The sequence below is a fragment of the Arachis ipaensis genome, chromosome B06 (assembly GCF_000816755.2).
Source record: "Arachis ipaensis cultivar K30076 chromosome B06, Araip1.1, whole genome shotgun sequence".
Taxonomy (NCBI): domain Eukaryota; kingdom Viridiplantae; phylum Streptophyta; class Magnoliopsida; order Fabales; family Fabaceae; genus Arachis; species Arachis ipaensis.
In genome coordinates, this window is record NC_029790.2 from 18,019,663 (window position 1) to 18,034,406 (window position 14,744).

Consider the following 14,744-nt stretch of genomic DNA (forward strand, 5'->3'; position numbering starts at 1 on the left):
CATACACTCTTTTAATTTTCTATTTTAAGATTAGTTTTGTTAAGCCCTAAATTTGGTTGCAATTATACTAGTTAGAATAATTTAGAGTCCTATGATCAATTTACTAATTATTTAAAGAAAAAACTAATTATGTTTGAAAATGCTATATCATCTTTGTGAAGATTAAAGTACAATAATCCATGGCTTTTTAAAATTGAAATCAAATTCTTTTATACATAATTTGAGTTCATTCCTCTTAAAAATATCATGTGCATATTAAAATTAGATACTAAAATTAATAATTATGTATTTATATAAATATATATTGTTAGAATATAATTAGGATCAATTAGAATTATTTAATATATTTAAATGTTTATTATAAAATATTGCGTTTTTATTATTATGATTCTCTTAGCATCTATAAATATTCTTTTATATTGTATCATTTTAGACAACTTGATTACACTTAATAATATAGAAATCCTTCCTCCAGTTTAGTCTCTTGTTTCTAATATAGTATCAGAGTCATGGTATTCTCCTCGAAGAAGATATGTTGTTTTTCTTCGGGTGAAATCACCGTACTTTTCATACTTTTCTTCCGTGCTATTTTTTTTCTTCTCTTTTGTCAATGCTTTGATACTTTCTCATCTAATCGATTAGCTCATTCACTACTTACTTATTCTCAGGGAGAAAACACAAAAGACTAAACTGGAGGAAGGATTTGTGTATTATTGAGTGTAATCAAGTTGTCTGAAATGATATAATAAAAAAGGGTATTTATAGGTGTTAAGAGAATCATAATAATAAAGACGTAATATTCTATAATAAATATTCAGATATACTAAATAATTCTAATTATCCTAATTATATTTGTTAGAAACAAGAGACTAAACTAGATGAAGGATTTGTATATTATTGAGTGTAATCAAGTTGTCTAAAATGATACAATATAAAATGGTATTTATAGGTGCTAAGAGAATCGTAATAATAAAGACGTAATATTTTATAATAAATATTCAGATATACTAAATAATTCTAATTTTTTTTGTGACTGAAATAAACTAAACAAAGAAAAACAAAACAAGTGATCTGCTTAAATAGAAGGACCGTCCTTTTTAAGACTACTCTTAAACTCCTCCCAAAGGAAGCTTTACATGAGAAAGTTGTAACTTCATCGCCATCTTTGCTATAGTATCTGCCACAGTGTTTGCATCTCTCATAATCAAACGAAAGTCAACACGCCAATTCCAATGCATGATATCTCTTATTTTGAGTACCAATGGATCAATAAACCCAAAACAATCTTGGTGATTAGTAACAAGATTAAATGCTTCCACACAATTCGTCACACAAATAACATCTCATTGACTCACATCCCAATTTAAGAGATATCCTCTCCAAATAGCAAACAATTCTCCTTGAAGAATACTATTACTCTCAATCATTTCCAAATACCCCCTTTGTCAACTCTCATTACAATCTCTAATAACATAAGTAAAACCAACACTATCACCCAAACCAAGATAACTAGCATCACAATTAATCTTGAAAGTACCAATAGATGGGGGATTCCAAAAACCATTTAGAGTAGAGGGAAGGGACATACGTTGTAATTCAAAAATATTCTTAAGCTCATTTTCTGAAGTTAATGCCAAACAAATCACTTTTTTCGGAGGCCAAGTATATATAATTTATCATTAAATAATTCTAATTGATCCTAATTATATTCTAACATATATAATTTAAATTTTTTTAATATATTTTAATATATATTTTATATTAATGACTAATTTTAATATTTGATTTTAGCGTATATCTAATACGGTTGTTGTTTTTAGAGTAAATGTCATTTCCCGCTCTAACCATTTGATCGATGGACTTCGTACCCCCTAATAAATATAAAAACCCAAATCGGTTCCTATCTACTTTAATATATGTACGTTCTAATTTCTGCAACTGATTTCGAACAGATCACTTGCTGATGTATCAGTAACTTGTCCTTACAATAATGAAGAAAATGGCCAAGGTCAGCAAGTGACCTACTCCTATTCGAAACCGATTACAAAAACTAAAACGTACATATATCAAAATAGATAGAAATCAATTTGAGTTTTTATATTTATTAAGGAGTGCAAAATCTATCAAATGATTAGGGATAAAAAAAGGGCATTTACTCTTGTTTTTAACATCCATGCTCACATTAAGTAGAAACAAATAAATAACCAAGCTCCAACTTTTGGAAAAATGAGAAGGGTAGTTTAGTCCATATAACATGTCGCACGTGAGGTGATTCTCCATGCTCATTTCTGCTCTCCTTCCTCCTACTCTTCTGTTTCTGTATATATTATGCAATAGAGATTCCATATTATAGTTATAAAATTATAGATACAGAGAGAAAGAGAGAAGGATCACCAAAAACAATTACGAAACCAATTATTTTCATTTTTCTTTGCTATATAAAAGAGCCGTAATTTTGAGTGTTTAATATATTAATAATGGTAATATAATAATAATAATAATAATAATAAGGCAAGATTTCCATCTGTAGCCACCATTGTGGGAGCTTCTACATCATACACTGCTTCCTTCCCTCTTTGGTATGTCATATACGCATATGCATATACATGCATACATACATTTTCTTATTCTTTAGCTTTTATAATTTTTTGTTATTTTTGTATAATGTTGCTTTGTTGGTTGTGTTTATGTTTGCGGTTCAGTTGCATGAATTGATTAACCATAAAAAAAGTGTCTAACATTGCTGAAATCAGGTTGCTTAAGGTTCCAGATCAGGTACTTATTATATCTACCCCCACACTTTCACTTTATTTGAAAGCTCTCATTCTCATTTTATATTGTATATCAATAATTTGCTTGCCATTTCAAGGTTTCAATCAAGTTCTCTTTCACAGCTTTAATTTTTATTCGAGTTTATTGTTTGGGTCTCTTTCATCGGTTCATGCATGTGTGCACATTCTCCTTAAGAGTAAAAAAAAACTGCCTTTATTCATTGTTAATGCTGCTAGCTTTCTTTTGGAAAAAATTGCTGCTCATTATTATTATTTTTAAATTATTATCTAATAAGGTCATATCATTTTCCTATTACTAAAGAAAAAATTGGCTAATATATATCAAATTTGCTCTGTACCGAATCTGTAGGAATTAGGAAACTAGGAATTGGTTTTCCAAATATTGCAAATAAGCATGCAAAAATTTTAGAATTAAAAAGTGCTTTACTAATAAGTAATAACTCGTTGCCATTTATTTTTGGGCACTTCTTGCGGCGTAAATTTTGCTTGATTCTTTGCCCGAACCCTGTAACTGATGACTGCATTGCATTTAAATGGTAACTTTTGTAGATACTTTCTAGTTTAAGCTTAAAAGTTAGTTTAATTAATAGTAACTTCTAAAACACTTTGTGATTTCCAAAAAGCAATTAAATAAAGTTAACCAAAAAATGAATAAAGCTCACACTATAATTGCTCTAACATAAGTTAACGGACTGTTTTTTAGTTGTTCGAAAAGAAGAATACTCAAGGGCCAACAAAATATGTTGTTTTTGGCTAAGTATTTTTAACTATCGTTCAATTGCTTTACTTCATCAATCTAACAGCATACTTTTAGTCCACACCTTTAAATATTGATGACTAACTATTGGCCAAAAACAATAAATTCTGACAATGTTCTAACATTTCTCGTCCAAAAATATTGTTGTAGTAATAATGTCCAACAAATATCAACTTGATGTCAAAATAATTTAAAAACTAAAAAAATGAAGGTGATAATATCAACACTTTTTTTCTCACTCCCATACTTACTCTCTTTTTTATTTCATTATTTTCTGATTGTTAATTAATATTACTTATTTTTTAAAAAGGGTGAAAGTTAACAAATTAGTTTGTTTATTTATTCATTTAATTTTGTTGAGAACTCAGCCTAACCCTAGAGGAATACGTTGTATTGTAAATATTACTTCGGAAATTTCGAGGCACCAATTCATCTGTAGTGCTTTTATTTTCATTGATATTTATGTAGTTTGGTGCTGTTTTATGGTAACTTTCTAGGTTGGAACGAGTCTTTTTCGCATTTCCCCCTCCTAACATGTCGGTCGAAACTTGAAAGTTAGATCTTTTTAATATATATGCGACAATTCCAAGAAAATGAATCCAGAATCTCAGACGTAACATTTACTAAATAAATTAACAAGCCATGTCCTTTCTCTTTCCAAAGAAAGAAACCAATTGTAGCATTTCTTGCTCCCTTTTTCTTTATCCCTCCTACTAATTACAATGCTTTTCTTTGTGTTCTTCTAATTCCATAAACTGCTCAGTTCTCATAACTGATACCTTTATAGCCACATGCGACACACACATAGGTAGTGAATTTTTCAATTCTTAATTTCGAATTTAACGAGCAAGCCATGTCTTTTACTTTGAATGCTTCATAAATTTGCAACAATCTCGAAATTAACTATGTAAACAATAAATGTCTCCTAGCATTGGCACTAGTATGCAATATTTGTCTATTCCTTAGTCTTTTAGTTGCGTTCATTGATTGAATTTTACTGTCGTTGGAAACAAGAAACTTGTTCTTTTTTTTTTCTTTTTGCACTTATAAAATCTATATACATGCATCAGACTTGTTCCAAGGACAAAAAATGAATTGTATAAAAAGATTTTGAGGTACTGATGAGTTGTAATTTGCAGAGAACCAAGTAGAGTGAGTGAAGAAGAAGGACCTTACTCACTGACATAAAGAAATAACCAAAAAGTCATGGCCTTTAGTGCAGTTGGCATGGCTACTTCTCCGGCTTCATCTGCCACAATGGACATAAGAACAACAAAGCATAACGGTCTTCGCCGATCAAGTTCCGGCATAGAACTTTCCACACGTTCCATTATGCAGAGGTCTTATTCTGATACCCACCTGTGTTGTGCTGTCAATCCCATACAAGCTACATCTCTGCAGCCAAAGCAAAAGAGCAACAAGTCAATGGGGATCTCGCCATTTCAATTTTCAGGCTCCATTTTACCGAATTCGCTGCGGTCTTTCTTGTTTGATCCGGAAACAAGCAAGGAAATGAATATGGGGGAGAAGGATCACAGCTCACATTTTGAGGAAAGTGCTGTGGAATGTGGTGAAGATGAGAAAATAAACAGGACTAATTGGATAGAGAGGCTTATGGAGATTAAGAAAAATTGGAGAAATAGAATACCAAAAGAGGAGATGGATCCGGATATGATATGTGACAATAATAGTAATGATGAATGTGACTGTGATGAAGGTTGTGTGGTGGATTATGTAGAAGATGGTCAAGAAGGGACTTATGATCACGACTCGTTCACAAAATTTCTGTCTCAAGTGTCATGGTCTGATACCAAATTATACTCTAAGCTTGCTTTCCTATGCAACATGGCTTATGTGATTCCAGAAATCAAGGTAAGCACAAGCTGTATGGTGATTTAGTAATAAGATTTTAGATCTGTTTCTTGCTCTTGATTTGCATGTATATGTGTAAATAAAGTTGAAGACAAATAAATGACACTTACTAAATGATTTGCAGGCTAAGGACTTGAGAAGATACTACAGCCTTCAATTCATAACATCTTCTTTAGAGAAGAAAGCTGAAGTGGAAAAGTTGAAAGAGAGATTGGATAAGGACTCGACTCGCATACCTATCAATGACTCTGTAGCCTCTCAAGATGGATCAGAAAAAGGAAAAGATAACAAAGAGAGGCATCAAATCCGGCTTGCTTATGATATTGCTACCTCGGCCGCCTCTTATGTCCAATTGCGCGCTAAGGACCTCTTGTCCCTTACTGCCAAGCGACAGCAGCCGCAGAGTGACATTCTGGATTCTAATGGAAGGGAAAATTCAGAAGGATTTGAGGCGGAAGGCGCTTCCCGGGCTTATACATCAGAGGTTGCAGCTTATGTTGCAGCATCAACAATGACGGCTGTGGTAGCTGCTTGTGAGAAGGAGAAGCAAGAAGCAGCCAAGGATCTTCAGTCACTTCATTCCTCACCTTGTGAATGGTTTATATGTGATGATTCCAACACTTACACTAGATACTTTGTAATTCAGGTAACAGTCACCTTAGTTATTCTTGATACACAAGTTATGTCATTATGCTACACAATCTTCAAATTTGAAGCCTAACTTTAAACATTTCTTTTCTTTAATTTATGTTGTAGGGTTCAGACTCGTTGGCATCTTGGCAAGCAAACCTTTTCTTTGAGCCAACCAAATTTGAGGTAAGAATAAGAGTCCTTAGTTTCAGATGTTATTTTGCAAGAAAAGTACCAAAGCACTCATAGTAAAGTACTACTCTTTTACACAGGACACAGATGTACTTGTTCATAGAGGAATTTATGAAGCAGCAAAAGGAATATATGAGCAATTTTTGCCAGAAATAAAGGCTCACTTGAAGAGACATGGAGATCGCGCTAAGCTTCAATTCACTGGACATTCCCTTGGGGGAAGTCTCTCTCTTCTGGTTCATTTGATGCTTTTGAGCAGGAAGGTTGTCAGTCCCTCAACTCTTCGACCGGTCGTGACTTTTGGGTCGCCTTTTGTATTCTGTGGAGGCCATAAATTGCTTGATCATCTAGGATTGGATGAGAGCCATATCCATTGTGTAATGATGCATAGAGATATAGTTCCCAGGGCCTTCTCATGCAACTATCCTAACCATGTAGCCCTTGTCCTTAAGCGCCTAAACAGCACGTTTCGCTCGCATCCTTGTCTCATAAAAAATGTAAGCATCAATCATAGACTCATGGTGAAAATTATGAAGGACTAAACTGTTCAATCATACTAACCATTTGTTTTCTCTGGAATTCTCAGAAGTTGTTGTACTCACCATTGGGTAAAATATTCATTCTCCAACCTGATGAGAGAACATCTCCTCCTCATCCTTTGCTACCTTCAGGAAGTGCCTTCTATGCCTTGGACAGTGCTAGATGTGGATACACTCCAAGTGTTCTTAGAACTTTTCTCAATCAACCACACCCCATTGAGACACTTAGTGATCCAACAGCATATGGTTCAGAAGGCACAATTCTAAGGGACCATGACTCCAGCAACTACCTCAAAGTTGTCAATGGAGTGTTGAGACAGCATTCGAAGAATATCGTCCGCCAAATGAGGAAGCAGAGGATTAATGAGCTTTGGCCATTGCTGACTACACCATCTCCACACTCATGGAACCATGAACAGAACTTGGAGAGGTGTAATTTGATGACAAAGGAGATAGTGACAGGGGTCTAATTTAAGATATCTACTAGTTATTGAATAAGTCATGGAAAATAATTAGTGTAGACATCATGGCGTGTTAATGTACATTTCTAGACATCTAACGAGATTCTGCTACAACATCTCTGACTAACACTGTGAACGGAAAATAATTCTCTGTAGAAAGTAAAATAAGATATTTCCGTTGATTTTTCTCATCTTTGGTGTATAAGAGCAAGAGAATAGTGGATGGCATGAAAACTATTCAATGATATGATATGATATAGAGAAACTCAGTCGACTAAATCCTAAATTCTAAATCGTAATATGTGCATCAAGGTCCCCTAATGGCCTTATCAGTCTCACTCATGCGAACCAAAAGCTTCTATTGGCAATATCAAACTGCTTGTCCTTTTAAAACATTCTCTCTAAGCTGTTATTCACAAAAAAAAATATAGTATTTCCGGCACTTGCATAGCTTCTTTATTTTTTTATGTTCAAAAGAACAAGATCTTTTAGATACGAACAATAGGATAATAGCTAAAATGTTAATTCATATTATATTAGACAGTTTAGTCAAAATATTTAACGATCAGCTCATATAACAACTACACAACCTTATTTGCTTGCTACCACATAAATCATAGAGAATATTTTGTGAAGAATATTTTGTGAAGACGACCAGAACTCATTTTTTTTTTCAGAATTTGGCCTTTTCTGTTAACTTAAATAATGCATGTATTTTTTTTAGGTCACACGATAAAATTCTTATTAGTGGAAGTTTTTAAAGGTCTTTTCTTTTGGTAATAAATGCAAAGCAAATTGGACTAAAAAAAAAAAAAACTTTAAGCACGAGTTAGTTAAACCTTCTTTTATATTGCAGCCGTTAATTAATTAGTTTAAATTGGAGAGAATTATAAACTAAACGTTTTTCTCGAAGTTAGCTCATCAGAACCAGTACTCAGTGAAGATATTGAGAAATGACGAAACTTAAAAAGACAGCGAACAAGATTCAGTCAAGGCAAACATGTTGAAATTTTATATCCATAGACCATGGATGAAATTAACCATATGAATAATATGATATTGGCAACACAAATGAAGAAGCACAACACGCAATTAAAGCACAATCAATCAATCAAACCTATGCCCTACGTAATTTCAGATATGTAGTTAATTAATAAACATATGCAGTAAATAGCTAGAAAATATAATAAAAGAAAATAATAGAAATGATAAATATAAATTTGCAGACTACATTATTGATGCTAAGTTTAACTGCAGTGTGAATGAGCGCACGCGTGGCTTGTGAACCGGCTTAGGATAGGACTCACGAGCTCTTCAACGTTGGAATATTCACCAAAAGATATCAGATATGTGTTATTGTCAAAACTACTTTTTTGAAATACACTTATTTAAATCCAACAAAATTTGAAGAAATATAAATTTAGTAGTACAATACAAGCAGTCATTTATTTCTCCTCTCTGAATCTGACTAGGATATCTAGAACGCAACGCGGTTGAAGAATCTCAATGCATGCAGGATTGGACTTGGACCACACAATGCCCATACCGTAGCAGTCGAAGTATTTTTTTTCCTCATTGTATCTCCTAATTCGACAGGAAAAAGACTAATATACACGGATCGAAACTCTATTTAAGAGTTAGTCACTGGTAATAGATTGCTACATGTAAAAAGTGAAATTCAAACTCTCAACATTTACTTAAGTAGACAAATGAATTAACCACTATACCAACTCAACTTGGGTTAGCAATCGTAGTATTTGATCGAGGCAAGTTGGTATTCTTTCTACATAAGCTTAAATTGGTGTATGGTATTCAGGGTATAAACAAGTAGTAATTTAATTAGCCATAATAGAGAGTAATTTATTAACTGACATATCTGAGGCGGAATAAACAAAGGTTGGTGAGTGGTGATGGTGTTTGTAAAGGCGACAGCTATAACCGACGCCTGAGGCCTTAATTTCACTTTCATTTTATTATAACGTCTCTCCGACTCCCACCGAAACGTAACCTTCACATCACTTTCTCAGTCAAATAAAATATCTTCTTCCTCCCGCCCACTCTCTTTGTTAGTTCAATTAACCTTTGCTTTGAACATCATTAACACTAATTAATTAGTGTTAGTAGTAATTCATCCACTGAAACTGATTTAACTGTAATTTCAGGAAGCGCAACTCTCCATTAGAATTGGAAATAGTATCTGTTAAACCTCCTCACTCACTTCCGTTCAGAATTTGTTAAGACAATCTCCGTGTTTTGTGAGAGAGGTGAATTGAATTTGAGATCTCTATTAACTCCAATTCTGTGGATTTCGTGAACTGAATTGCAGAGAATGCAAGAATTGCAATCCTCAACACATGCTTCTCACGACTTCCAAAGTGAACGACAACCGAACAATCACACAACTGATGATGCCGTTACGGATTCAGGATCAGCATCTGCTACAGCTAATGATAGCAAGAAAGTTTCACGCCAAGACATTGAGCTTGTAAGCAAATCCTACTAGCTTGTCAGGAAGCTAATTTGAAAAAATAGAATAAAATCTTGAACAAAATTTGTTTACAGGTTCAGAATTTGATAGAAAGGTGCCTACAATTATATATGAATAAAGATGAAGTTGTGAAAACACTTTTGACCAGAGCAAAGATAGATCCTGGATTTACAACTCTAGGTATCCATCTTGAAATTCTCTATCATCCAATTTATATTTTTCATCCTTTTAGTAATATAAATAGTTGATTGTATGAGTTATTCAAATTTTATTTGAACAGAATGGTTATCTGTTACCTAAGTTATTGATGTAATGTTCAAATTTTCTGTTTGATTTTTCCACCACGTATTCAGTATGGCAGAAGCTGGAAGAAGAGAATGCTGATTTCTTTAGGGCCTATTATATCAGGCTAAAATTGAAAAAGCAAATACTTATGTTCAATCATTTGCTTGAGCATCAATATCATCTGATGAAGTCTTCTTTACCTGCAAAGGCTCCATTGGCTCCTATACAAAATGGAGTCCATCCAATGTCCGGTAAATCTTGCGTCTTATGGATGTATTGATGTGTTAAGGGTGTTTTAGCTTTGAAATTAAGAATATTTTGATAATTTTCCAAGTACAATTGATTTTCTCAGTTCTTTTCTCGTCTCTTTCTCTTCGTTATTCGATCTTCAATGCCATTTGCGTGCAGTGCAGTCAACAACCTCCCTATGGGATACCCAGTACTACAGCAGCCTCCCCTTCCTGCAGCTGGCCAACCACATCTTGACTCCATGGGTGGTTCCATATCAGGTCATGTTGTTAATGGAGTCCCTGCACCAAGCAACTACCATCCAATTAGGACAAATTCTGTGAATGGGTGAGAACTCATTCAACTCCACGTGCTTCTTTTCTTATTTCATCAATCCATAAGGGTTTTTACTTTTTATTTGTACTCTATTTTATTGAAGATCAATAAATCACTGTTAGTCAATTTATACTGTGTTTGGTGGCTTGACTCATACCTTGTTTCTAAAGTTTTTGTTCTATATAATTGTCTTGCTGGCATTATAAGTTTTCTATTGTAGTATACCGCACAACATCCTGTGAAAAATTTCCTCCATCTAAATTTATTACTTATAAAGATATAAAACAAATCATATGCCTTTAGCTAATAGCTTGAGCTTTAAGGAAATTAGGCCAAATAAAAGCATAATGGCTCAATGACTTAGTTGTGGCTCTTTTAAATGTTTCTCCTCTTTGTGCATTATGCTTGGAGTATCATGGTCTTCTTGTGCTTAAATGGTAGTTAAATTGGTGGAAAATTGAGCAGCAGGTTCCTATTCCTCTATTTTAGTAATTTCCTTGATAGAATTTTTGCAAATGAGAGCTGTTTTTGTCCTTCTTAAGTATGGTGATGAACCACAGTACACCTGATATGGATATGCCTACTGCTATTGCACCGAATGGTGCTAGGTCGTCCATTTCAGAAATGCCACTGAGCCCGGCATCAGTAGCATCCAGTGGCCATTTCCCCTTCTCTGCAACAGACATATCAGGAATGTGCACAGATGCAGCTGCTCTTGATACGGCATTTACATCAGATGTGGCAAGTTCTGTAGGACTGCAACTTGCACCAGATAATGTCAATGGAGTTTCCAGATCTCTAGATCAAATTCAGTGGAATTTTAGCCTATCTGATTTAACAGCAGATTTGTCGAACTTGGGAGGTAATGGCTTATTTTACTATGTGATCAATTGTTAGATAGATATTACTATTGCTATCACGTCAAAGTTAAGCTTTTTAAATGTTAGTTTACGAGTTATAACAAGTATGGAACCTTTTTAAATTCTATTCTAAGGCTTTTCCAGGTTTACCTTTTGTGGATATCTTCATGCTTTTATGTATTGTCTTTGTTTCCAGATCTAGAAGCTCTAGGAAACTATCCTGGTTCACCATTTATGCAGTCTGATTCAGATATTCTGCTTGAATCTTCGGATCAAAAGGACATAGGTATTGGTAATGGCATAATGCATAAATGCTTCTCTTTTCCTTTATCTTTCGAGGTTTTGAAAAACATTACAATGAAGGGGATCTGCTAATTTCTGAACTGCCACATAATGTTGATAGTCATGAAGACTTCAGACTACATGTTTTTACTTGCAACCTAGATACAGAATATAGACTTCTGTGAAACCTGGTTCAAGAGGCAAACGTATAAATAAAACCAAACTATAAAACTAGAATATGAAATAATTTATAAAGGACTCAGTTTCAAGAATCAGGTAAATTAGAGGGCTGAAAAATCCATGAAGAATAGAATAACTTGTGAATATAATTTAAATATGAGGAATGCTAGGGGGCAGCAATTTTAGTGTTTTATAACCATCAATTGGCCATCAATAGTGTTTTTAATGGTGTGAGATTACATCTAATGGTGGGAGATCACTCACTTTTATTTTGATGGTTAAGTGCTGGCCTCTAGACTTTTTCTTTAAATAATTACCTAAAAATTTAACATATCAGAGATACATAAAAAAAAAAAAAGTAGTCAATGCAGTAAAAATGTGTATTGATGCATGTTTCTCTAACTTTGTTTTGCACCAATACATGGTCCAAAAACGGATATGATTGTATGAAGATTGTTTTTGATACCTACCATTCTTTTAAGTTGACAAATTCTGCTAGCATCTGGTTTCTGTTATATTACTTCACTCTTGAATCTTTATGGCAACAAATTGGATGGTTCCAGAATGTTTAGACATCTCATAACAAAATGGAAAAGTAACCAATATACTATCTGCCAATTTATTACTAACAATAATTAATTATTATATTTTAAACACATGTATAAAGAGACACATCTAGAAAATACATTTATAAAGACACTTTTATTAGATACAGCCATAAAAAAATATTTTTATTAGACACATCCACAAAGACACTTCTATTAAATACCATTATAAATTAGAGTTGGCATAAAATTAAATAAAGATTATTTAACAGTTGTTAAAAATTTTAAAAATATATTTTTATTATAAAATTATTTAATGGTCCAAACATTTTGGAACCATCCAATTGCCCTCTTTATCTTCTAAAGTTGTGGCTCATGTTTGATCAATTGATTATTATAACAGAAGTAGCTTTGTTTTTTTATTTCAGTGGATGAATTCTTTGTTACTTCTGAGCCCCAAGGCTCTCAGTCAGATGAGGAGAGAGCTTAAGAGAAGGCGAGGCCAGTTAGTGTTTCACATTAAAATGGTCAGGTTGCATTCAATTAGGATCAATCATTTGGATTCTTTGGGAAATTGCTATATGGAATAGTTTGGGACTATGTTTAGGATTTAGTTGTTGTATTTATACATACATATTGGTTGGATCGTTGTCAATGTTACGGTTGATTTGACTCGACAACTGATGAGAATGTACTGAACTTAAATAGTTTCTCTTTGTAGATAACTTCACTTTGTTGTAGATGCAGTTACAATAAAATATTAGAGGTTTTTGAATCACGAACTCCCTTTTCTATTTGTAGATGGTGGAAATTTCGAAGAATTTTTGTATGTCTGCATATAATATATTTGTGTATTGAACGTTTCAAAGTCTGCTGCTACCTTCAAATATAAAATTATATACATTAAAAAAAGAAGAATAAGTAGATGTCAAAGAAAAATCTACAAAAATACAAAAAATAAAAATTTTTGTGCTACAACATAAAATATTATTAACATATATTTTTATTTTATGCTATTTAAATTATTCTTATTAAAAATAGTTTATTCAATATATTATATCCACATACAATCCAATAAATATTTTACAAAATTTTATTCTTACTATTATAAATGTCATCAAAAAATTGTATGCACTAAGAGAAGAAAAATAAATAAATGTAAAAAAACCCACAAAAAATATAAAAAATAAAGTTTTTGTGCTACAACATAAGAAAATATTATAAATTTAAATTATAAAAAATTTCATCAAATTCTATCAAATTATACCTATCATAAAAAATTTAACTCAATAATTATTATATATTCAAAATTAAAATATAGGTTTTATATCAAAATGCTACAATAACTTTGTGCTATTTGATAGAAAAGTAAAAAAATTATTAGGCACAATTATCTTAAATCCTAATTACACTCCAAATAGCAATGACATTCAAACACCATCTTAATTAAAAAATTTATGCAACTTTACACTTATATTTTAAGTCAAAGTAAATTATTTTAACTATGTTATTAACAATACACTATTACCAAGACATTTGTCCCAATAAAAAATACCGAAACTCAACTCCTATTACAACAAATAAAATAGGTAATAGGGGTAAGTACGATTTTGGTCCCTTAAGTTTAGTGTCAGAATCGAATTCGTCCCTCTTGTTATTTTTTCAAGCAAAAATAGAAAGCAACAAATCAACAAAGAAGAAGAAGAAGGTGATGGTGGTGCGGTGCGGTGCCGGAGGGCGGCAAGACGGTGGCGGGACAAATTTTATTGAAAAGGACGATTTTAATACGAAAAAAAACATTAAGGACGACTTTAATGGCAAAATAACAAGAGGGACGAATTCGATTCTGTCACTAAACTTAAGGGACCAAAATCGTACTTACCCCTAGGTAATATAACAAAAATTTTATTTATTCAAAACATCGTTTATATTGCTCATTTAAATTCTTCATTGATTATAGGAACCAACTTCACTATCACTAATATCATCAGACCTAGATGACATACAAGTCAAGAGATTAAGGAGAAAGAAAAATAAACGAATCTAAAACACATCTTTGATGAAGAGCATATATACAAAACTAGAACAAAAAAAAGATAATAAATCAAAAAATTTATACGAGTCAACAGTTCAGTAAAAACATGTCTCCACAAGAACATATGATAGGAAGAAAAAAGAAATAACTCCAACAATAATCGAAAATAAAAAAGAAAAAGAAACATCATATAAAAAGATTAAATCTGTCAATTAAAACAAATACAAAAATAAAAATAATAAATGAAGATATAACTCTGTAT

At 32.5% G+C, this 14,744-nt stretch overlaps 2 protein-coding genes across 5 annotated transcripts; both read left to right on the plus strand.

Annotated features, from left to right (window-relative positions):
• Positions 2,358 to 7,285, plus strand: LOC107645704. Its single transcript, XM_021104173.1, is given in 9 exon segments — positions 2,358 to 2,579; positions 2,703 to 2,775; positions 4,689 to 5,421; positions 5,546 to 5,881; positions 5,884 to 5,937; positions 5,939 to 6,067; positions 6,178 to 6,237; positions 6,324 to 6,740; positions 6,830 to 7,285. Coding segments are annotated over 7 exon segments (2,085 nt in total). The 5' UTR covers positions 2,358 to 2,579; positions 2,703 to 2,775; positions 4,689 to 4,755; the 3' UTR covers positions 7,253 to 7,285.
• LOC107645703 lies at positions 9,073 to 13,225 on the plus strand. Of its 4 annotated transcripts, none has more exons than XM_016349781.2 (8): positions 9,073 to 9,246; positions 9,570 to 9,728; positions 9,806 to 9,911; positions 10,085 to 10,267; positions 10,430 to 10,592; positions 11,123 to 11,442; positions 11,637 to 11,732; positions 12,876 to 13,225. In XM_016349781.2, the coding sequence occupies exons 2-8, from the start codon at positions 9,573 to 9,575 to the stop codon at positions 12,935 to 12,937; spliced, it is 1,086 nt and encodes a 361-aa protein (XP_016205267.1). In that variant the 5' UTR covers positions 9,073 to 9,246; positions 9,570 to 9,572; the 3' UTR covers positions 12,938 to 13,225. The 4 variants fall into 4 exon arrangements, with proteins under 4 accessions (XP_016205267.1, XP_016205266.1, XP_020959833.1 ...); XM_016349780.2 differs by having other exon boundaries at positions 9,075 to 9,308; positions 9,406 to 9,728; XM_021104174.1 differs by having other exon boundaries at positions 9,075 to 9,246; positions 9,406 to 9,728.

Coding starts and splice junctions, on each gene's coding strand:
- LOC107645703 (XM_016349781.2), top strand. CDS start 9,573: ATGCAAGAATTGCAATCCTCAACACATGCTTCTCACGACTTCCAAAGT. Junction 9,729..9,805: donor CACGCCAAGACATTGAGCTT/GTAAGCAAATCC, acceptor ATTTGTTTACAG/GTTCAGAATTTGATAGAAAG. Junction 11,443..11,636: donor AGATTTGTCGAACTTGGGAG/GTAATGGCTTAT, acceptor CTTTGTTTCCAG/ATCTAGAAGCTCTAGGAAAC.